General features: G+C 40.7%; 1 protein-coding gene across 9 annotated transcripts in view; it reads left to right on the plus strand.

Annotated features, from left to right (window-relative positions):
* The first annotated feature begins 1,503 nt into the window (after positions 1 to 1,503).
* LOC122564112 (septin-4-like) overlaps positions 1,504 to 24,399 on the plus strand; it is a 125,833-nt gene continuing 102,937 nt past the window's right edge. The window contains exons 1-2 of one of the 9 annotated variants that reach the window (XM_043718686.1): positions 1,505 to 1,746; positions 4,979 to 5,016. In XM_043718686.1, coding sequence (XP_043574621.1) covers positions 1,719 to 1,746; positions 4,979 to 5,016 — 66 coding nt within the window. In that variant the 5' untranslated portion in view covers positions 1,505 to 1,718. Of the gene's footprint in view, positions 1,747 to 4,723; positions 4,828 to 4,978; positions 5,017 to 13,425; positions 13,589 to 24,399 lie in introns of those variants that run through there. The other 8 variants (XM_043718693.1, XM_043718685.1, XM_043718690.1 and 5 more) reach the window with 8 other exon arrangements.

The raw sequence follows: 24,399 nt of genomic DNA on the forward strand, positions 1-24,399 counted from the left end.
TTTTTAAATCTTTCTCCTTTCACCTTACAAATGCGCCCACTTGTTTTGAACTCTCCCACTTTAGGGAAAATATCTTTGCTATTCACCTTAGCTATGCACCTCATGATTATATAAACCTCTATAAGGTTACCCCTCAAATTCCTACACTCCAATAAAAACATCCCAGCCAATCCAGCCTACTTTTATAACTCAAACTCCCCCAACATCCTGGTAAATCTTTCCTGAGCCCTCTCCAGTTTAATAATATCCTTTTGCGTTTTAAGATGTGCAGCACCTCCTCTTCTGTAATGTGGACATCACGATTTATTTCTCCAAGTTGCCTAGCTTCCATGTCTTTCTCCACAGTAAATACCAATGTGAGATATTCTTGAAATTCTGTAGGCCATATGTTGTTTGAGAGGGAATTCCAGAATTTTGACTTATCAACAATGAAAGAACGGCAATATTTTTCCAAGTCTGAATGGTGAGTGGTTTGGAGGGGAACTAGCAGGTGGTGGTTTCCCATCTATCTGCTGCTCTTGTCCTTCTTGGTGGTAGAGGTGACAGGTTTGATAGGTGCTGTAAAAGGTGCTGCAGTGCATCTCGTAGGTGGTACACAGTGCTGCCACTGTGCATTGATGATAGAAGAACTGAATGCTTAACGTCTTAAGGGAGGTGCTTTGTTCTGGATGTTGTTCAGCTTCTTGAATGTTGTTGGAGCTACACTCATCCAGACCACTGAAAACTACTTCATCACACTCTTGACTTGTGTCTTGTAAATGGTGGAAAATCTTTGGGGAGACAGGAGGTGGGTTGCTCGCCAGAGAATTCCCAGCCTATGACCTATTATTGTAGTGCTTATACAGTTAATCAAATTCAGTTTCTGGTCAATGGTAATCCCCAGAATAGTAATAGAGGGGGATTCAGTGATGGTAATGCCAATGAATGTCAAGAAGAGATGGTTAGATTCTCTCTTGTTCGAGATAATTATTGCCTGACCCTTGCATGACATAAATGTCACTTGTCAGTATCAGCCTAAGTCTCACAGTTGACCAGGTCTTACTGCATTTGGACATCATTTATTTCAAATACTAACTTTGTTTTGTATCTTGAAAAATTTCAGGTGATTGAAGGTTTGGGCTTCCATTTTTACAAATACCTTTGTGTAAGACTTTCAACTCCACTGGCACTTTTTAGCCTTTCTTTTGCTAATCTGCTTGCAATCCTCTTCATTCATTAGCAATTAGTGCTGTCTATCTTAAAGCTGACTGTAATGCTTTCCTGCAGAGTTTCAATATGCACGAGAGTCTAGAATATTGGCAGTAAGAAGAAAAAAAAAATGGAGATCCAGTACTGCATTTAATCCAATGAACTTCCTGTGTTCAGAATGAAAAGCTGCAATATGGGGCTAAATAGATGTCTCTTTAGTTTTTATTGGCTGGTGCTAGAGATGTCACTTCCTGAAGTGTTTGGAATAGGTTCAGCCTAGTAGCTAAGGTGTTCCAGCAGAGGGAGGTCTGTGAGCTGCTTTATTCCACCATCTGTTGATGCTTTTGTGCAGATTTAATTCGATTAGCTGGTTGATGAGTGCTTCAAGGTCATCTGACGGTCCTGGATGTGGATTGTGTATTCTGTATTCTGGTTTAGAGGACAGAATTTGAAGTGACAGATGGTGTTGGTTTTGCTTGGCTTTTTTTTTAATCGTATGTAAAGCAAATGTGAAAGTCTAACAACAGCATATGACATACAGATTTGCAAAAATACCAAGTAAGTTGAATCTCTTATGGCTATCAGCAGAATTTAATCTGTGTTTGTAAATGTGGACACATTTGAGCTGTTATCTCTACTTTAGTAGGTGTCCTATATTTCTGTGTTCTCTTAGTTCTCTGCTCCTAAGTTTGGTGCTGAATTTAATATATACTGGTGTTCAAATGAAGCAGTGAGAATATCAGAGTCCTTCTGTTTGATCGGTTTTAATGACTGTGTTCCATTTGTTACAGCAAGGTTTGAGATAAATTAACTTGTTTCAAACATCACAGGTTCAATTAATATTGCCCAGATTTTTTTTCCCTCAAATTGACCCAGTTTCCATCTAGTTCTCACCTTTCCAAGCAGCATGTATGTTTTTGGGCAGGATAACAAGTCTATATAATATGATGTTTTGATCATGCAGGATAGACCAAAGGGTTTTTTCTGGTCCTAAGGACATACAAACTAGGAGCAGAAGTTGGCCACTTGTGCCTGCTCTGCCATTCAATAAGATTATGGCAGATCTGTTTGTGATTTGAATTCCACATTCCCAAGTATTCCTCCAAACCAGTGATAATCCCACCCAACAAGAATTTATCTCCTCCATCTCACTAATATTCATTGACCCTGCTTCCACTGCTTTCTGAGGCAGAGTGTTTCAAAGTCCCACAACTGTCTGAGAGAGAGAAATTCTCCTCATCGCTGTCCTAATAGCGAGACTCCTAATTTTTAAACTGGGCCCCTTAGTCTTTCATTGTTTGCCTATGAATGTCACCAGCTCCTGTTTGCCTCTTTAATTGGAATCAATATTCTATTGGCTTGCATAGAGGTCACACTCACTGACCAGGAAAATGCTTGTCTTATGACCAAGCAAACCCTTAGACAACTGAACTCGATTACAGAATAGTTAATTAACTGTAGAATTGTTTTTTAGTCAGCTAAGAACAAATGTATCAATCTTCTGACATAATCAAAACTTAGCCCAAAATGTGTTCACTTTCTTTTGATACTGCCTTTAAGCTAATTTCAAGTAACACAACGTGGCAAGCACTTTGGTTGTCTAAGCTGTATGGTCAAAGATATTGGTTTCCTATTTTTTTCTGTGACAGTTCACTCAACGAACTTAATTCACTGCAGCAACATACCATTTTACATGCATGGGATAGTGTCCAGGAATGTCTCCCACACTTACTGAGAGACACTGGCATTTGTTGGAAGGATTGGTGGGGTGGATTCAAACTCTGAGCTTCTGGGCAATACTCACTGCATAACAAGTCCCTGTTTCCTGTCTTAATTTAATTGTGCACGCAAGTTGACCACATTTACAGCACCCATTGTAAGAATAATCTTTTGTTCTTGAAAATATTTTGGTTCCTGTAATTAGAAGAATAAAGGACAAATCAGAAATATTGTTTTTCAAGCTCAATTTTTAAAATGTGGAATATTTTACAGGAAATGGCTATTGGGTCAACAACTATAAGTTAATTTACTGTAGAGTTGGACAAATATTTGAAAACATAGACTTAATAGAATATCAGGAAAAGGCAGGGAATGGAAACTCAAAGGTTAGATGGTTTCCAGGGTTATCAATTTCTTGGGTATATGACCCAAATTTCTAGAATCTACCTCTGGATCTAAGCCTTGAGAAACTGCTAGAATTGGGAATAGGGACTCGACCAATTACCTAATTCATGTCGGCTGTAGTGGGAAGATCCAGCTATAGCAACATATTAACCTAATATTGAATAATAGTCTGCAGTGACATCATATTGATGTCAGTAACTGCCATAATTTGGCAGGAAATTTAAATCAATGAACATAAATAGATAAAGTTCATTCACTGTTTCTGATCTATGATTTTCTCATTTACAATGTATCTTGCATCCTCATTGCCAGAGAGTAGCACTTTTGTCTCTGAGTCAGATTGTTCTGACTATGGAAGGTTGTGTGAGTGAGAGTGTGACAGTATCAGAGATGCTCTTGAATGTGATGTGAAGCTGAAGTTCCATTTGTCTGCTCTGGGTGACCTAGTGTCATTTTGAAGAAAAGCTGGGAAAGTATTCTCAGTCTCTTCCAGAATATTTAACGTTGAAAAACATCACAAAAACATTAACTGGTTATTATTGCATTGCTGTTTGTGGGTGTGTGTTAGATACAAATTGGCTGCCGTGTTTGCTACATTATATTTTCTATGATGCAGTAACTACTCTGCACGAGTGCTTCATTTACTGAATGGGAAAAACTGACTTTGAGGTGTCTGATGATCAGAAAAAGCACTATAAAATTCCAAGCTTTATATTTTTCTCAGAATTTTTCTCTCAGGCTATCTCTTTCTTAGACTGTTTAGATCATATTCTTGTTCCAAATGAAATACAAAAAGCTTTGCAAGAGGAAGTTGAACTATACAGTGATTCCTTTTGATTTTAGTCAGTTCTGATTATCCACAGTGTGAACAATCTTTCTCAGTTGTGTAAAACACATCTGTCATCAGTAGTCTATTGTATTATATCATTCATATCTCATTATTTTGTATTCAGCAATTTTTGATTTAACAAGATTCTGCTGTGAAATTATATATGCAGACTTGACTTTCACCTGCAACCTCATTAAACCAGCTTTTTATGGATTTAAGTTAATTGGCACTAGAACAACTACTGGCAGTTTAGAGATGCATTTAGAGAGAGGGTGCAGTTTGCAAAAAGTTGGCACTCTGTGGCACAGTTGACAGTATTCCTCACTATTCTTCAACTTGAAGACTTTGCAGAGTATCCTTCCAAGGTGGTCTACTTACTGACAAACCATTCTCATTCGTGTCTATAGCACCTGTACACAGGAGTGTCCCCATTTCCTCCCATTGACCACAATAATTTGGTTCATCTTGTTAGTGAAAGAGATATTAATATTGCTCTACTCTCTTCAGTGCTTCAGTTTGTCTACAGCACAGCTGGATTAATGTGCTGAATGGTTATTTATATGATTATTAACAGGATGTACTGATGAAGCAACACCTATGGGTGTCAGTTTTTCATATTCATCGTTCTATGGTGTGGTCATTATGATGTATCTAACTTCCAACAACGCTGGGCACATGGCTGTCAGGTTAGTAGCAAGGTATGATGTAACATCATTACCACCAGGAGAAATTAAACCCCACTAAGTGAGACTTATTCTAATTAAATGGTGTTCTTGTCTCTCCTGAATAATGAGATATCAATGTGTTTATGGGATCTTCATTTTTGACTTGTGTCAGGCAAAATGGAGTCCCCTGCTCGGACCACTTCCACCAGAGTAAGTATGAAGCACCCTGCCTGACTGTCCATAACAAGAATTACTATTTATTTACAAGTAATTAGACTCTAACTACACATAAGTAGTTTTAAATCATCAGCATATAATACTACAAATCAAAACTCTAACCTCCTATTAAAGTTCCCACACTCTTGCATGCACACACAAAATAGGTTATAGTCAAAGGAAAGTTGGAAAGTAGTTGATTGGTTCCCATTCACGGCTTGCTGGGATGATCCTTATCATCCTAACGGTGGTCAAAAATGTTGCTTTCAGTCGTCTTTCTCTCGATGCTTCCATTGGTTTGCGAGAGACACAAGTTGGCTAGTTCACTTATAAAAGGTCTTTGGCTTATCAGTGAAATGCCCATAGCCTATAACAACTGCTGCGATCTTTGGGCACCCGGTACGGAGGAGGGAGGGCAGGTCTGAAGACCTCCTAGTGGGTCTGCTCCTGGGCCTGGCCATTAACAGGTCCAGGCAGCGGGTCGTGGAGGGGGTCGTTAGGGCCGACTGCCTGCCCCTCTTCCGCGGTTACGTTAGGGCCCGGGTGTCCTTGGAGAAGGAGCACGCGGTGTCGACCAACACCCTGGAGTTGTTCAGGGAGAGGTGGGCGCCGCAGGGAGTGGAGTGCATCATTTCTCCCTCCAATTCTATTTTGATTTAGTCCCTACCCTCCCCCTCACTGTTTTGATCACACAGCACTGCCCTTTGATGCGAAGGGCAGTGTTTGTCACTGGCCACCCGGGTGTTTTCCTATCTTCCTGGTGGTGGAATTTGAATAAAGATTCGTGCACTTTGTGTCTTTCACTGTGTCTCACACCTGCACACACACACCATGGGTGCTGGGAAAAAAAATAAGCACTACCGCACTTAGGTGGTAGTGCGGGGGTTTTAAAAAAAAAACAACTGCTGCAGGAAAGATGAATTGGTTTTCTTCAGGTTTCTAATTTGGTTTGACTGCATAGAATAGAGAAACAAATCTTGTTCCTGATCAAAACATTTCTCTATCTTATTCCCAGTTAACTGAGAACCAAATTCATAGTATGTTGGCAGGCAAAATACTTTTGTTATCTTTAAATAGTCACTAGTCCACAGGCTAATCAGCTTCTTGTTGCTTCTGTACATGGAAACCCTTGGCTCCAACTCATCTGCAATAACTTACATTACTGTTTGTTCAAATAGTTATTTATATAATGCCAGGTCAGTTGTTTTTCAAAACATGCAGTCATCCCTTTTAAAAGACTGGTTTTGAATCAGTTATTTCCCATTTCTGTCCACAATTTTTTAAAAAGTCATGGTCTTTTATAGTAAATAGATTTGCAGCTGCCACAATGGATGTGACTTACAGGAATTATGTTGGCAGTCAAACAGCCAATTTTGAGATTTTTGTTTTTTTTTTAGGTTGAGTGCAATTCTTCTGTCCTAGTTGCTTTTGGCAATAGCTGGCTAGCAGCATTCAAAAATGGTTTTCTTGTTTACCTCCAGCGCAGGGATGTTTAATGTCTGTTCTCAAAGCTGCAACCTTCACATGATAGTATGTGTGTTAAAGCATCAGGCCTCTACCACACTCTGATATGGATGAAAGTTGCGTTTCAACTCCATTGTTGTAAATCCCTGGAAGGATAAAAGACAAAAATGTCTGCAGGAGATGGCCTGAGAAGTGTTTAGTTAATGAGCCTCTCGTTATCTTTTCCATTTTCGTCTTAAAATGTGGAACTTTCCCACTCTTTATACTGATGTACCATTCCAGAATCGAATGACTCTTTTTGTCAACCATTTGAGTTCGCATCCACCATCATCTTTTAGCTAACTTTTTTAAAAAATCAAAATGCATGTTGTAGTTAAATTTTAAGTATGGTCATGAATGATTTGCAGGTTATGACTGGTATTCATGAAATGTCTCCTGTATGATAGATGAAAAAACATTTATTTATTGGCTCTGGCTGAAGCTGGTTAATCAACAGGCACAGTATGGATGCTGCAAGCATGCAGATAGGCACTAAGTCAGCACTATGAGAGCAAGCGAGCAGCATTGAGATACTCTCTGGTCCAATTCATGTGCCAGGCCCCTGTGTACAAAGACTCCTTGCAGCAACATTCCAATGCTAGTTGTTGTTCTGCCCTGTAATGCAGATCTGAATCTCCTAACTGTCTTGTAAGGGAATCTGAGAGATGCCGTGAGTATCATGATAGGGGTCCTGAGGAGTGTTGCTGAATAAAGAAACCTTGGAGTGCAGGTTCATAGTTTACATTAGATTTTCTACAGTGTGGAAACAGGCCTTTGGCCCAGTAAGTCCACACTGACCCTCTGAAGAGCAACCCACCCAGACCCATTCCCCTCTGACTAATGCACCTAACACCATGGGCAATTTAGCAATTCACCTGACCTGCCCATCTTTGGACTGTGGGAGGAAACCGGAGCACCCAGAGGAAACCCACGCTGACACAGGGAGAATATGCAAACTCCTCACGGACAGTCGCCCGAGGCTGGAATTGAACCTGGGACCCTGGTGCTGTGAGGCAGCAATGTGACAGTAGAATCGTAGGTAGATAGGATAGTGAGGGCAGCATTTGGTATGCTTTCCTTTATTGGTCAGAGTATTGAGTATAGGAATTGGAGGTCATAGTGTCGCTGTACAGGACATGGATTAGGCCATTTTTGGAATATTGTGTGCAATTCTGGAGTGTTGGAGGTTGAGGGGTGATTTTATAGGAAGGGCAGATTGAGGGAGCAGTTTTTAAAAATTGTTTTATTAATACAAGTATAGAGTACAAGAGTAGGGATCTTATCTACTCACTCAGCTTCGTAGAGTCATAGAGATGTACAGCGCGGAAACAGACCCTTTGATCCAACTCGTCCATGCCGACCAGATATCCCAACCTAATCTAGTCCCATTTGCCAGCACTTGGCCCACACCCTTCTAAACCCTTCATTTTCATATACCTATCTAGATGCCTTTTTAAATGTTGTAATCGTACCAGTCTCCATCACTTCCTCTGGCAGCTCATTCCATACACACACCACCCTCTGTGTGAAAATGTTGCCTCTTAGATCCCTTTTAAATTTTTTCCCTCTCACCCTAAACCTATGCTCTCTAGTTCTGGACTCCCCCACTCCTGAGAAAAGACTTTGTCTATTTACCCTATCTATGCCCCTCATGATTTTTGTAAACCTTTATAAGGTCACCCCCTCAGTCTCTGATGCTCCAGGGAAAACAGCCCCAATCTATTCAGCCTCTGCCTATAGTTGAAATCCTCCAACCCTGGCAACATCCTTGTAAACCTTTTCTGAACCCTTTCAAGTTTCACAACATCCTTCCGATAAGAGGGAGATCAGAATTGCACACGGTATTCCGAAAGTGGTTGAACTAATGTCCTGTATAGCTACAATGTGCCCTCCTAACTCTTATACTCAATGCTTTGTCCAATACAGCAAAGCATACCAAATATGTTCTTCACTATCCTATCTACCTGCGACTCCACTCTCAAGGAACTATAAACCTGCACTCCAAGGTCTCTTTGTTCAGCAATACTCCCCAGGACCTTACCGTTAAGTGTATAAGTCTTGCTCTGATTTGCCTTTCCAAAATGTAGCACCTCATGTCTATCTAAATTAAACTCCCTCTGCCACTCATTAGCCTGTTGGCCCATCTGATCAAGATCCCATTGTACTCTGAGGTAACCTTCTTCACTGTTCACTACACCGCTGATTTTGGTGTCATCTGCAAACTTACTAACTGTACCTTCTTTGCTCCCATCCAAATCATTTACATAAATGACGAAAAGCAGTGGACCCAGCAACGATCCTTGTGGCACACCAGGAGTCACATGCCTCCAGTCTGAGACGTAACCTTCCACCACCACCCTCTGTCTTCTACCTTCAAGCCAGTTCTGTATCCAAATGGCCAGTTCTCTGTATTCCAGGCGACCTAACCTTGCCAACCAGTCTACCATGAGGAACTTTGTCAAACACCTTACTGAAGTCCATATAGATCATGTCCATCACTCTGCCCTCATCAACCCTCTTCTTTTTAAACTTCAAAAAACTCAAACAAGTTTGTGAGACATAGTTTCCCATGCACAAGGTCATGCTGACTATTCCTAATCAATTATTGTCTGTCCAAATACATATAAATCTTCAGGATTCCCTCCAACAACTTGCCCCACCACTTATGTCAGGCTCACCGGTCTATAGTTTCCTGGCTTTTCCTTACAGCCTTTCTTAAATAGTGGCACCACATTAGCCAAGCTCTAATCTTCCAACACCTCACCTGTGACTATTGATGACACAAATATCTCAGCAAGGTGTCCAGCAATCTCATCCCTAGCTTCCCAGAGTTCTAGGGTACACTTGAACAGGTCTTGGGGATTTACCCGCTTTTATACATTTTAAGACACGCAGGTGTAATATGGACATTTTTCAAGATGTCACCATCTATTTCCCTACATTCTATTGTTATGACACAGTGGTGAGCCCTTCTGTTAATTAAGTCAAGCACCCAGAAAGCTCATCTCGCCTCGTAATCTGTTAAAGTAAGAGTGAGTGATCGAGAACTCCCAAACTCCACTATCTAAAGAAAATAATATCAATTTATTATTTAACTCTTAAAAGTGAACATTAAACAACAACTATTCACAACTCTAATTCCCTCTTTCTCTAAACTGCTTATTACCTGCCTCTAACTCTATAACAATATGCTGTTCCAATAAGACACTTATTAAAATTGCATCAACTTAATTTCAAAACCATACAGCTGTCATTTCTGGTGTCTGTCTTTTGGCTGAAGATCTCCCTGGGTCATCGTCTTCCTTTTACTGTGAAGATGTTTCATACAAAAGGTACCTTTGATAGAGAGTGTTTGAAATGGCAGTTATTCTGTCTGATTTTCAAACTGCCTGCGTTTTTTATAACTCCAACATCAGATCGTCTCATTGGTTCAATGTTGACAAAACAATAAATTCAAATCTGATTGGGTTTTAATACCCTAGGGCATAATTTAAACTGTTTAAATTTGAATTGTTGTCAAAACAGCAACAGACTCAGGTATTTATTTCACAGCCAAATGTTACATATTCTCAACTTTCCAGCACACTCTGGGGCAGCTAGTTAGTCACATGACAGGTGCTTGTAAGCTCTCAGTGCAAAACAGCATTCACTCTCTCTTAAAGGTACAAAACACTATACCTTTCATGTCCTTCTCCACAGTAAATACTCATTCAGTATCTCCCCCATCACCTGTGGTTCCACATATAGGCTGCCTTGCTTCTCTTTGAGTGACCTTATTCCCTCCCTAGTTATCCTTTGGTCTTAATATATTTATAAAATCCCTTTGGATTCTCCTTAACCATATTTGCCAAAGCTATCTCATGTCCCCTTTTTGCCCTCCTGATTTCCTTCTTAAGTATACTCCTACTGCCTTTATACTCTTCTAAGGATTCACTCGATCTCTCCTGTCTATACCTGAAATATGTTTCCTTCTTTTTCTTAACAAAAACCATCAATTTCTTTAGTCATCCAGCATTTCCTACAACTACCAACATTTCCTTTCACCCTAATAGGAATTTACTGTGCCTGGATTCTCATTTCATTTTTTTTTGAAGGCTTCCCATTTTTCAGCCATCCCTTTATCTGTGAACAACTGCCCCTAATGAACTTTTGAAAGCTCTTGCCTAATACTTTTCCATCACTATTTTAAAATGAATATGATAATAGTTGTTGGCCCCAAAGTGCTCCCCCACCTGCCCTGCCTTATTTCCCAAGAATAGGTCAAGTTTTGCATCTTCTCTAGTAAGTATATCCACATACTGAATCAGAAAATGTTTTTGTGCACACTTAACAAATTCCTCTCCATCTAAATCCTTAACACTATGGTAGTCCCAGTCGATATTTGGAAATTTAAAATCTACAACCATAACTCAGATCTCCTTACAAATTTGTTTCTCAATTTCCCACTGACTATTAGGGAATCTATAATACAATCCCTTTCTTATTTCTCAGTTCCACCCAAATAACTTCCCTGGATGTATTCCCAGGAGTATCTTCCCCAATTACAGCTGTAATGCTATCCCTTATCAAAAATGCCTCTCTCCCTCCTCTCTTGCCTCCCTTTCCATTCTTCCTATAGCACTTGTATCCTGGAACATTACGCTGCCTGTCCTGTCCATCCCTGAGCTATGTCTCTGTAGTTGCTATGATATCCCAGTCCCATATTCCTAACCATGCCCTGAATTCATCTGCTTTCCCTGTTAGGACTCTTGCATTGAAATAAATTAAACTAGGTGCAATCTGTCCTTCTTGTACAGGTCACCTCTACCCCAGAAGAGATTCCAATGATCCAAAAAATGTGAATCCATCTCCCATACACCAGCTCCTCAGCCATGCATTAATCTGCTCTATCCTCTTATTCCTACCTTCACTAGCTCATAGCACCAGGTGTAATCCAGATATTATTACCCTCTGATCTCTTTTTTTAAATCTGCTGGAGTTCTGGGAACTAAATTTTCGGAAAGATGTGATTGCATTGGAGCGAGTGCAGAAAAGGTTTATGAGGATGGTACCAGTGATGAATAATTTTTTAAATTTGAAGATGAGTTAGAGAAGTTGGTACTGTTTTCCTTGGAGCAGGGGAACTGAAAGAAGATGTGGTAGAAGTAGTCAAATTGTGAGTAGTCTGGACAGAGTGACAAAGGTATTCTTACTGGGAAAGGATGAAGAACCAGAAGGCATTGATTTAAAGCAAATAATATTAAGAAGCAGAAGTATTATGAGGAGAAACATCTCAGTAATAGTTTTATTCTTCCATGGCATATGGGTCAGCATTTATTGCCCATTTCTAGTTGAACTTGAGAAGGTGATAGTGAATTACCTTTTTCAACCACTGAGTGATGATAAAATCTAAGTCTAAATTTTCTGAAGGGAGAGCCTCAATTCTGTTAGTGAAGGAGTTTTAGGAATTTGATGAAGTGACACTGGAAGAGTGGTGATGTATTTCCTAGTTTGGATGGTGAATGGCATAGAGGGAGACTTACAATTGGTGGTGCTCCCACATATTGGCTTCCTTTGTCCTTCTGATGAGAGGTTGTGGGTTTGGAGGTACTGTCTAAGGAACCTTCATGAATTTCTGTCGTGCATCTCATAGATGGTACACACTGCTGCTACTGAGTTTTGGTGGAGTGAATGAATGGCACCACATCCGCAAACAATCAAGTTGGCTTCTTTGACCTTGATGGTGTCAAGCTTTCTTGTGTGTTTTTGGAGCTGTACTCATCCAGGCAAATGGGAAATGTTCCATCACACTCCTAAATTGTGTCTACTAGATAGTGGACAGGTTTCGGGAAATGAGGAGATGAGTTATTTGCTTCAGGATTCCTAGCCTCTGTCTGCACAAGCAGGTCAATGTACTAAAATAATGAGTGCAGTTGAGTTTCTGGTTAGTTGTAACTGCAGGATATTGATAATGGGGGATTCGGTGATTTCAATGCTACTTGTTAGCCCAGACCTAGATATTGTACACCTAATGCTACTTTTGAACATGCACTGCTTCAATGTCTGTAGAATCATGAATGATGCTGAACATTGTACAACCATCATCAAACATTCCCACTCAGGCTTTATGATGAAGGGAAGCTCATTAATGAAGCTGCTGAAGATAATTGGGTGTAGGACACCACACTGGGGAACTCTTAGAATGCGTTGCCTGCGAGTGGTGGAGGGAGGCTTAACCAAAGCTGTTCAAAGGGAATTAGATTGTTCTTTTTTCCAATAACCATTTGCAGAGCTATGAGGAGAAGGCAACAGATTGGCATTATGTGAGCTGTTCATTTTAACCCCTTGCTATCCCTGTCCCTGGAGTATTTGATGGATTGGTGTTGGGGGAATCTTTAAGTTTACTTTTAGCTCAGAGTAGTGGGAATTTGCTTCTGCAATTAACCCCTTGTTTTCCCACCCCAGTACTATTTGATGGGGATAGTGTTGAGGGGACTTTCCTTTCTGTTTATATCATCTTAAAAAGAGGAGGGGGACCCCCACCTGGCCAGTGAGAGGCAGTATAAAGACCTGTTTTGTTTGCAGAGAATGTATGCGTATATTTGGTATAGCACACGGTATTCTCACCTGGCCTATATGATAAATTAGAACCTTCCACTTAGTCAGGAAAATGTGTACCTTGCTTCTGTGATGAAAAGTGAGCTGCTTCTCATGCAGAATGCATCTGTTATTTCAAATCCTACTTCTGTAGTGTTTTCAGCAGGTGAGGTGTGAACAACCCAAGAGTACTTGAATTTCTTAACCATCCCTCCACATATCACTGTCTATTTATATCACTGCCCCTTGGTAAGCCAGGGCACTGTCACATGATCGTAGAGTTCTCCAATCAGAGCCATGTCAGCTGCCTTTATGGTCTATTTCCTGTCTGCGTGTGTGTGGAGAGGGTTAGGACTGCAATTTGTATTCAGCACCTCAGCAAGGGAGAGCTCCCACTTATTCCTAACAGCATCTTCATACAAATCAAAATCCCAAGGTCCAGAGGCAAGATCCATTAGCACAAACAGCTCAGGGGAATCCAGCCATGGTAAGTCAGGCCTTTCATATTACGTAGGAAAGCACTGATTGATCAGCAGCAATACTTTGTTCACCTTTAATGAGATTTACTGAGGTTCACATAGCTACTGTAGCCTTCTTAAAAGTGACATGTTTCAGAATTAATCTAACAGTCTCCAGCGGTGAGCCCATGTGAAAGTGATGCAGAGATGAGGTGAGTGCCTCTCTCTTTACCTGTGTTGCCTCCTCCTTTAGTGTGATAACTGTCTGTAAAAACTCCCTTTATAAGAGAGCATTGACTGTCTCTGTGACTGCTGCTGTCAGCAGCTGTAGGTGCAGAGAGCAAGCAGGGCACTCAACACAGGCAGAGCTTGAGTCTGTCATTACAAAGCTCCAAAGTGGAATTTATTCTGCTCTGCATTCACTCCTTGCATGTGCCTTCATGCCGTGTGGCTGTGATGAATGGCTTAAACTGCAGTGATTGAAAAATTATTTTGAGGCTAAGTGCCTAATATATTGGATAAAATTTGAGAGATTTCTATTAGAACTTATGAGGTGTCCACTTACTGAAAAGGAGTTTTTAAGTAGTGTTGGTCATTCAGAATTTGTTGCTGGCAGTACTGTGTTTACAGCTATGGGTAGAATACTGCAGTAGAGGATCGCAATAACTTTAAAAGCTGGACCCAGCCCAATAATCTCTGAGCCTGGGAGGGAATCACTCTCAGTATCTAATACTCCTAGATGAGGTAAGCAATGCTACTTAACAATGTACTCAAACCCAACATCAGAATCCCAAGTCCAACTATAAATATCACAACAATATTCTTCCATTATCTTTTATAGTTAACTTGTTGAACCTCTGAAATTGCTAATTTAGAAGAGATTTTGTGCTGTGGATCACTGACTTCTCAATCAAAGCTATTCAAAATAACTTTACTTTGGATTCTGAGCCCACAAACAGGGCTTAATTTGTTGTCTTTTTGCTCTCCATGTCAGTGACATAGACCTACATTGCAGTAGTTTAATATCAACCAACATGTGTTTCTTGGTGTGTGAATGGTAGCAGTTCTATTGTGAAAGGCATTGCAACATAACTCTCAAACTTAAATACATACCACAACAGAATCAATGTAAGTTGTATGATGCTTGTTTATAAATGGTTTAAAATGCAGTGTGTTTGTTAATGCTGCATTACAAATGTTGTCATCGATACACAAGGAATGACATTTTGTGCTGAACATATATTGCTGATTGTAGTGATTGTAACGAGGTCAGCTATGTGGACCTCATAGAATATGAGTTCTCTGATTGGGGTTGTTAAGGAATCCTGGCTGATAGATAAGCATAGGAACATCAGACTTCCTGCTCACTTTGAGATTTGGCTCTGAGGGAGCTGGATCAATGTCAAGGACTGTCCACATGTAAAATAAAGGGTGACTGGTGATGGGATACCAGCCTCTGTGGAGTTATTTCACTGGGTGGTCTGCATCATGGTAGATAATTCCTGAGAATATAATCAAAGTGTTGGAAATACGCAGTGGGTTTTGCAGCATCTATGGAATAAGAAACTGAGTTAACATTTTTCATCACAATCTTCAGGACAGCTTTGGAGGTTTTCTGTGCTCTGTAGTAGACAAAACCTAACACAAGTTTATCTGTCACTATAATTGAAAAAAAGACACAATTGATTCCCATGACAAGAATGTCAACCCACAAGCAGTGCAGATCAAACCATCACAGGCACGCTTATCCAACTATTGATTTAAGTCAACAGACAAATCAAAGAAAATATGTAATCTGTTTCCCAAAGTTCACTCCCTTGAGTGAGCACTTCACTTCAGTGATACAACCTTCAAGTGTTTGGCCTTCGCATATTTAGTATAGGATTAAAGTACGCACGTTCCTGATTCTAAAAGATCAAAGCCCTCACTCTGAATTTATTGTCGGAATCCTAGCACAAGTCTTAAATAATATGACAAATGTTGATTGTACAGAGCTTAAGCATTGTTAAAAAGGAGACCAGGAGTTGAAACTTTTGTCTTGTACTCATTAGAATGGGGACACAAAAAAACAAACTTAACAAAAGGCAGCTGCTTTGATGGCTAAAATATTAAGCAGCCTATCTCATCCTGTATAAAATGAGATCTCTTTTCAAATCAGTTGCTTGTGGCCTTGTTCCAATGAATGCAAGACAAAAAGTTTCAACTTTTAGTCTCCTTAGTATCAATGTTTATATTGCATATGTATCTGTCGCTCACGTGCTCTCTGATATCTGTAAATTTATTTATCTATATATCTGTAATGAGGAATAAGAGTAGGAATAAACCATTTAGCCTATTGAGACTGTTTGATCATCCAGTAAAATTACGGTTGGTCTTCCACCTCAATTCCATTTTTCAGCACTATTACCAATATTCCTTAATTCTCTTGGCATCCAAATGTCCATTAATCTCTGTTCTAAATGTAAGTATATCCCCTGGAAAGTTAATAATCATTTTGTATTGATTTAATGAAAATTGAAATTATGTGTAAAGCATGCTTATGAAATTTGTTTCTCTGGTTGAGCTAAGAATTAGCAATAGGGATTGTATTCTGTGGTTTCAAATAAGAGTTGCCAATGTTTGATTAATAACATTTTAATTACTTATTACAATAAATGCCCTAAAATGTGAAATCAGGATGTATAAATTGGATGTGAATTGTTTGGGGAAGTTTCCAAAATATCCATTTTTTACTTTTTCTTTCTTTTCTGGTCTTTTTCTCCCTCTTGTATTTTTCTTTCACACCTGTTTGACACTGACTTCACCCACTATCACTCCTACACCTCAGTCCTCCCTCTGTTCATTTCTCTCCTTCCTTTCTTAATTTCTCAAGTGTTAATCTCCTCAGTTTAGAAGATTGTTCTGTTGCTCACTAAATTTCCTGTGCTATTGCTCTCACAATTGCACTTCCAGCAATTTTGTGGACAAAATTTCAAAAACCTAATTATAAGTTTAACTGCCAAACCAACTCCAACAAACTTTGAAATAAAAACAGAAATTGCTGGAGAAACACAGCAGTTCTGTTAGCATCTGTGGAGAGAAAAAAGTTACATTGCGAGTCCAGTGACCCTTCTTCAGAAAGTATATATATTCTTTTAATTTATTCACTTATGGGTTATGATCATTACTGTCAAGGCCGATAGTTGTTACCACCACTACTTTCTTTGAGAAAGTGTTGGTGAATGATTTTTTTCTCAATATAACTGAGTGGCTTGCTAGGCCATTTCAAAGAGCTGATAAAATCCACAATTTTGCTATGGCTCGCATGTAGACATACTTGACCAAATCCACTCCCGAGAATAGGTTCATGAATCAGATGTGGTTTACAACACATCCTGGTAGTTTTGTGGTTATCATTACTTACACTATTGTTATTCCAGACTTATGGACATGAATATTTATGTAATATGCTCAATCCATATATAATAAACATGCACACATGCAATAAAATCTGTATATTGCTATTGGCCTACCACTTTTTATTGCTACCGAATTCAGCACCGTAGCATTGCTAGTGCCACAACTATGTAAGCCTGGGCATCAGTAAATATTGACAGTTTGTGGTCAGTTCTGGCACTGTTGCCAAGCTTATAGTTCCAATGTGAGTGGCCCATGTATACGTTGGAAACCTTAAACATACAGAGTGAGCAGATTGTGACATCAAATGGAGACTTCCACTGATTTAGTACCTGACCCCACAGGCCCTTTTCACAGCCCTTCTTACAGTATCCCAGCTAAATGTGCTCAAACTACATGTGTAGTATTCTTAAAGGAACTGGGGAGCATCCAGTTTTAAGTTTCTTTTGCTGTGACTGAGTTAATAGAAGTATGATGTTTGCCATTGTTGTAGGATTGTGCAAAAGCATTTGGATTCAAAAGGGAGGGTGCTGGACTTTGACAAGAAGATTAGAGGAGTTTGAAGACCTGACTGCAGGAATCCTGCTGTCACCATTGCAGGCTCTCACTGCTCTTTCTCTTGGCCTGCATACTAACAGGGACATGGAACAAAGGCAGAGGAAATGCAAGCATTATTCAGCAAGAGGAGGACAGGGCTCTCCGTTGAATGCTGTACCCTCCAATAATTATCAGGGAGCATTTTTCTACTTCCACTTGGGCTAAGGGGCAGATCTGAGGCAGTTCTTTTACCAGACCAATAATGCTACCAGCGCGTATCCCGCTGGGTGACTGAAGGTGATGTTGCAAGGATTTCGCAGTTCGGTGTAGTACATTGTTGCATCAGTGAGAACACAGATGTCCAGTATGCCAGGAGAGAGGATCTCAGCATCCTCTCTCTAACCAGCGAAATAAAAACTGTACAATTCTTCCAGCACCATGGAGTTTCCAATGTTTGCTGTGATATGATGTGCATATACCTATAAGGCATATGGTTTAAACTGGTGTCAGTCATAATGAAAGTGGAGTGTAATACTGCACTTGTGTGGCTCTGCAGAAGCTGGAGGAGCAATACCAGAGCTGAATCTCTGAGTGTGCATTTTGATTTACCTTGTCTTAGTGAATGCCCACTATCATGACAGCAGCCATGTTGGCTTTGTTTGGTGCCAGCCAGCTATACTTGACACCACTTTGAACTAGGGGCTGGCTTCTTTCTGACAACGGCTACCTGCTCAGACACCAGACTTGTGACTCCTCTCTGTCAAATGACTATGTATGGCTCTTTACAAAGCTTCATCAACTGTCAAACTCCAAATGCACACTCCCTTTCAGAGGTGCAGTCTAGCTGCACATTTGTGCTATCCAGACACACTCCTGGATGATGTTGCTGAGCATGTAGCCAGTTGAAGTGCAATTCTTCGCTAAGTTGATGTTCTATGATCATTGCAATGAGGAAACAACTTGAAATGTGCATGCTGCCTGTCCCAGGCTGCCTATATGCATGGTAATTGTGCCTTGCGTTTACTGTGCACGTGAATGGGCCGAAAGGAGTTTTCAGACCTTGTTTTCTCTCTCTCCAAAACTCTTACTCTCTCAATTGTTGTGATGCTTCATTGGCACAGAATAAAACTGTTACTCTCTTTTGTACCTGTTTCTGACACCACACATTAGTCCATAGCAGCCTAAACTCTCCAGCAACCAAGGCTCTGGAGCATTTGTAAGCTGTGACATTTGTAAGATTGATGCAGAAATGAAGTCTCAGAGAGCAGGATTGAATGATACAGGCAAATGTATTGTGGACACTCCCAGCAAGTGACAGCAGGGGCTTAGCAGATGGTTTGCTTCTGAATGTTTACATTGTTTGTTTTTGTGGTCATAGGTTTCATGAAGATAAATAAGTACTTAGAATGATGTTCAAATGTATCCAAAACTTTCTTAGAAGTTAGTTCCTCGAGTGTTAGCACTGTTTACAAGAGAATTTAATTACATTTATTAGTCAATCCCAGTCAAACACTAATGCCCCACAGCCGCGTTGTGTATTTAATCAACGTCCTCAATTGTTGGACAGGATGGTGTATGTGCACCAGTAGGAGCCCCACAGGAGAGTCCCTCGTGGTTCACCAGGCCCTTGTATAACTTTGTGATCAGCAGACCGCAGAGTTTTTCCAGCTCTTTCTGTTGTTTCTCTCACTCATCCTTTACAGATGGTTTTTGTCTAGCTATCTGATAAGCACAAGATTTTGAACAAATGCATATCTCCAACTTTGCCCTTTAGCTTCTCATCCTCAGATGTAACCTTCTTGTTGAATTAGCTGTATGCGAACATAACTTGAGGAATGGGGGCATGATTTAGCTCTTCTGTTTCCACTCTGTATAATTACAGCTGATCTTCCAATGCAACTCTTCCTTCCCCTCTGATCCCCATTAACCCAATTTCCTCATTTTCAAAATGTTTTGTTGTGATTTTTGGGTCTGGGTCTTTTTAGTGTCACAAAGGTAAGTTGTATGAGTCCATGGGTTTTTTATTTAAAGCAAGAAATATTTGCTTTATGGCTAACTCTTTACTTTGCATGAAGAGGATATATTTGGAGCTTCTGCACCCTTGTAGACTGCTCTAGCTATACACATAACTCTGACCATCATGTATGCCTTTGATGTCAACCATGTTACACTATATCTCCCCCAAGCCTTTATTCTGAACATATTTACATCTCCACCTCCAAACCTCTTTCCCCCAAAACCCCCAAGTCTCAGATTTCGCGGTTTAGTCTCTGATGTGCCAGTCTCCCTGATCTGGCTATGTCCTCCTCTTGAGCTCAAAGATATTTTGTTCTTTCCAATCTGTTGGTGAGAGCCTTCTTCTCAAAGGTATTGCTTTCTACTTCAGAATATGAAGCCCAAGTTTCTCTCTTTTGTTGTTTTAAGCTATTGGCATTTCTCCTTATGGTCTGTCTCAGCCATATGTGCTCTTGGTTATGGTTTTTTTAAAAAGAGTAATCATACTTTTTCTCTCACTCTTTCTTTTTTTTTGTCCATGTTCTGGTCCATGGGCTTAGGCTCTGAAAGCTCTTATACTGTGTGCCTGTTTGAAGTTTGAAAACTGGTTATCCCTTTGTTCATTATTTTGCTGTATAATTTTGTTGTTGCCAGTTGGTTACAGGCCAGGCTAAGCCTGTAAGAAAGTGAACATTGAACAACTGGTTTTACCTGGTTAAAAATCACACAACACCAGGTTATAGTCCAACAGGTTTAATTGGAAGCACACTAGCTTTCGGAGCGTCACTCCATCAGGTGATAGTGGAGGGCTCAATCCTAACACACAGAATTTATAGCAAAAATTTACAGCCCTCCACTATCACCTGATGAAGGAGCGACGCTCCGAAACCTAGTGTGCTTCCAATTGAACCTGTTGGACTATAACCTGGTGTTGTGATTTTTAACTTTGTACACCCCAGTCCAACACCGGCATCTCCAAATCATGGTTTTATCTGGTACATACATATATACAAATGGCCACTTGAGGGGGCTATTATACTGCTCCCTCTTTCTTCAACATATTTATTAATAGAGTAATAGAGATGTACAGCACGGAAACACCCTTTGGTCCAACTCGTCCATTCCGACCAGATATCCCAACCTAATTTAGTTCCACCTGCCAGCACCCAACCCACGTCCCTCCAAATCCTTCCTATGAGAAAAACATCCGGATGCCTTTTAACTGTTGAAATTGTACCAGCCTCCACTACGTCCTCTGGCAGCTCATTCCATACATGCACCATCCTTGGGTCTCTTTTATATCTTTCCCCTCTCATCTTAAACCTATACCCTCTAGTTCTGGACTCCCCCACCCCAGAACTAACAAAGAACATTACAGCACAGGAACAGGCCCTTTGACCCTCAGGCCTGCACCAATCCATATCCTCTATGTGCTGCCTATTTTTGAAGAGTCTGTATCCCTCTGCTCCCTGCCCAATCATATGTCTATCTAGATCCATCTTAAAAGATGCTATCGTTCCTGCCTCTACTACATCCACTGGCACCCACCAACCTCTGCGTGAAGAACTTTCCCTAAACTTTTCCCCACCCACTTTGAACTTGTGACCCCTAGTAATTGAGTCTTCCACTCTGGGGAAAAAGGTCCTTGCTATCCACCCTGTCAACACCCCTCATGATTTTGTAGGCCTCATTCAGGTACCTCCTCAACCTTTCTAAGAAAATATCCGAATTCAGGGAATACTCTTGTCTATTTGTCCCATCCATGCTCTTCATGGTCTTATAAACCTCTGTAAGATCACCCCTCAGCCTCCGCCGCTCCAGGGAAACATCCCCAACCTATTCAGCCTCTCCCAATAGCTCAAATCCTCCAACCCTGGCAACATCCTTGTAAATCTTTTCTGACCCTTTCAAGTTTGACAACATCCTTCCAATAGGAAGGAGATCAGAATTTCATGCAATATTTCAAAATTGGCCTAACCAATGTCCTGTACAGCCGCAACATGACCTCCCAACTCCTGTACTCAATACTCTGACTAATAAAGGAAAGCATACCAAACGCCTTCACTATCCTGTCTACTTGTGATTCTACTTTCAAGGAGCTATGAACCTGTACTCCAAAGTCTCTTTGTTTAGCAACACTCCCTCGGACCTTGCCATTTAGTGTATAAGTCCTGCTAAGATTTGCTTTCCCAAAATGCAACACCTCACATTTATCTAAATTAAACACCATCTGCCACTCCTCAGCCCATTGGCCCATCTGATCCAGATCCTGTTGTAATCCGAGGGAACATTTGTTGCTGTCCACTAAACCTCTAATTTTGGTACAAACTTAGTAACTATACCTCCTATGTTCACATCCAAATCATTTATATAAATGACGAAAAGTAGATGACCCAGCACCGATCCTTGCAGCACTCCACTGGTCACAGGACTCCAAAACCACCCTCCATCTTCTATCTTTTGAGCCAGTTCTGTATCCAAATGGCTAGTTCTCCCTGTATTCCACGAAATCTAACCTTGCTAATCCAGGGGGAACCTTGTCGAACACCTTACTGAAGTCCGTATAGATCATGTCCACTGCTCTGCCTTCATCAGTCCTCTTTGTTACTTCTTCAAAAAACGCAGTCAAGTTTGTGAGACATGATTTCCCATGCGCAAAGCCATGTTGACTATCCCTAATCAGTCCTTACCTTTCCAAATACATGTACATCCTGTCCCTCAGGATTCCCTCCAACAACTTGCCCACCACTGACGTCAGGCTCACTGGTCTATAGTTCCCTGGCTTGTCCTTACCACCTTTCTTAAATACTGTTACCACGTTAGCCAACCTCCAGTCTTCCGGCACCTCACTTGTGACTATCGATGATACAAATATCTCAGCAAGAGGCCCAGCAGTCACTTCCCTAGCTTCCCAAAGAGTTCTAGGGTATACCTGATCGGGTCCTGGGGATTTATCCACCTTTCTGCATTTCAAGACATCCAGCGCTTCCTCCTCTGTAATATGGGCATTCTGCAAGGTGTCACCATCTATTTCCATACATTCTATATCTTCCATGTCCTTCTCTACAATAAACACTGATGCAAAATACTTGTTTAGTATCTCGCCCATCTCATGCGGCTCCACACAAAGGCCACCTTGCTGATCTTTTGAGGGGCCCTATTCTCTCCCTAGTTACCCTTTGTCCTTAATGTGTTTGTATTCTTTGGATTCTCCTTAACTCTATTTGCCAAAGCTATCTCATGTCCCCTTTTTGCCTTCATTTCCCTACTGCCTTTATACTCTTCTAAGGATTCACTCGAAGTATCCTGTCTATACCTGACTTATGCTTCCTTCTTTTTCTAAACCAAACCTCAAGTTTTCTCATCATCCAGTGTTCCCTGTATCTACCTACCACTTTCCTTTCACCCTAACAGGAATATACTGTCTCTGGACTTTCATTATCTCATTTCTGAAGACTTCCCATTTTCCAGCCGTCACTGCGAACATCTGCCTCCAATCAGCTTTTGAAAGTTCTAATACCATCAAAATTAGCCTTCCTCCAATTTACAACTTCAACTTTTAGATCTGGTCTATCCTTTTCCATCACTATTTTAAAACTAATAGAATTATGGTCACTGGCCCCAAAGTGCTCCCCCACTGACATCTCAGTCACCTGTCCTGCCTTATTTCCCAAGAGTAGGTCAAGTTTTGTACCTTCTCCAGTAGGTACATTTACATACTGAATCAGAAAATTGTCTTGTACACACTTGACAAATTCCTCTCCATCTAAACCCTTTACACTATGGCAGTCACAGTCTATGTTTGGAAAGTTAAATTCGCCTACCATAACCACCCTATTATTCTTACATATAACTGAGATGTCCTTACAAATTTGTTTCTCAATTTCCCTCTGATCTATAATACAATCCCGTTAAGGTGATCATCTCTTTCTTATTTCTCAGTTCCACCCAAATAACTTCCCTGGATGTATTTCCATGAATATCCTCCCTAAGTGCAGCTGTAATGCTGTCCCTTATCAAGAAAATGCCACTCCCCCTCCTCTCTTGCCTCCCTTTTCTATCTTTCCTGTAGCATTTGTATCCCGGAACATTAAGCTGCCAGTCCTGTCCATCTCTGAGCCATGTTTCTGTATCCCAGTCTCATGTTCCTAACCATGCCTTGAGTTCATCTGTTTTCCCCGTTAGGCCCTTTGCATTGAAATAAATGCAGTTTAATTTATTAGTCCTACCTTGTCCCTCCCGAGCAGCTCTAGCAAATATCCCTGCCAGTATATTAGTCCCCTTCCAATTCAGGTGCAATCTATCCTCCTTGTACAGGTCTACCCCAGAAGAGATTTTAATGATCCAAAAATGTGAACCTTTCTCACCTGCACCAGCTCTTCAGCCACGTATTCATTCATCTGCTCTATCCTCCTATTCCTACACTCAGTAGCTCGTAGCACCAAGAATAATCCAGATATTACTACCCTCGAGGATCTCCTTTTTAAATTCCTGCTAACTTTCTATATTCTCCCTTCAGAATCTCATAACTTTCTATATTCTCCCTTCAGAATCTCATCCTTTCTCTTCCTATGTCATTCATTCCAATGTGTACAATGACCTCCTGGTAGTCCCTCTCCCCTTTGAGAACATTCTGCACCCTCTCTGAGACATCCTTGGCACCAGGGAGGCAACACACCATTCTGATGTTTCGCTGCTGGCCTCAACAATGTCTGCCTGTGCCTCTGACTAGACAGTCCCCTAACACAATTGATTGCTTGGAACCCAACATACCCCTCATTACATTAGAGCTTGACTTGATACCAGACATTTGGCTGTTTGTGTTACATTCCCCTGAGAATCCATCACCCCCTACATTTTCCAAAACAGCATGTTTAAGATTGCATTTGTACCGATCTCTAATTAATTTCAA

This window comes from Chiloscyllium plagiosum, chromosome 28 (assembly GCF_004010195.1).
Source record: "Chiloscyllium plagiosum isolate BGI_BamShark_2017 chromosome 28, ASM401019v2, whole genome shotgun sequence".
Lineage (NCBI taxonomy): Eukaryota > Metazoa > Chordata > Chondrichthyes > Orectolobiformes > Hemiscylliidae > Chiloscyllium > Chiloscyllium plagiosum.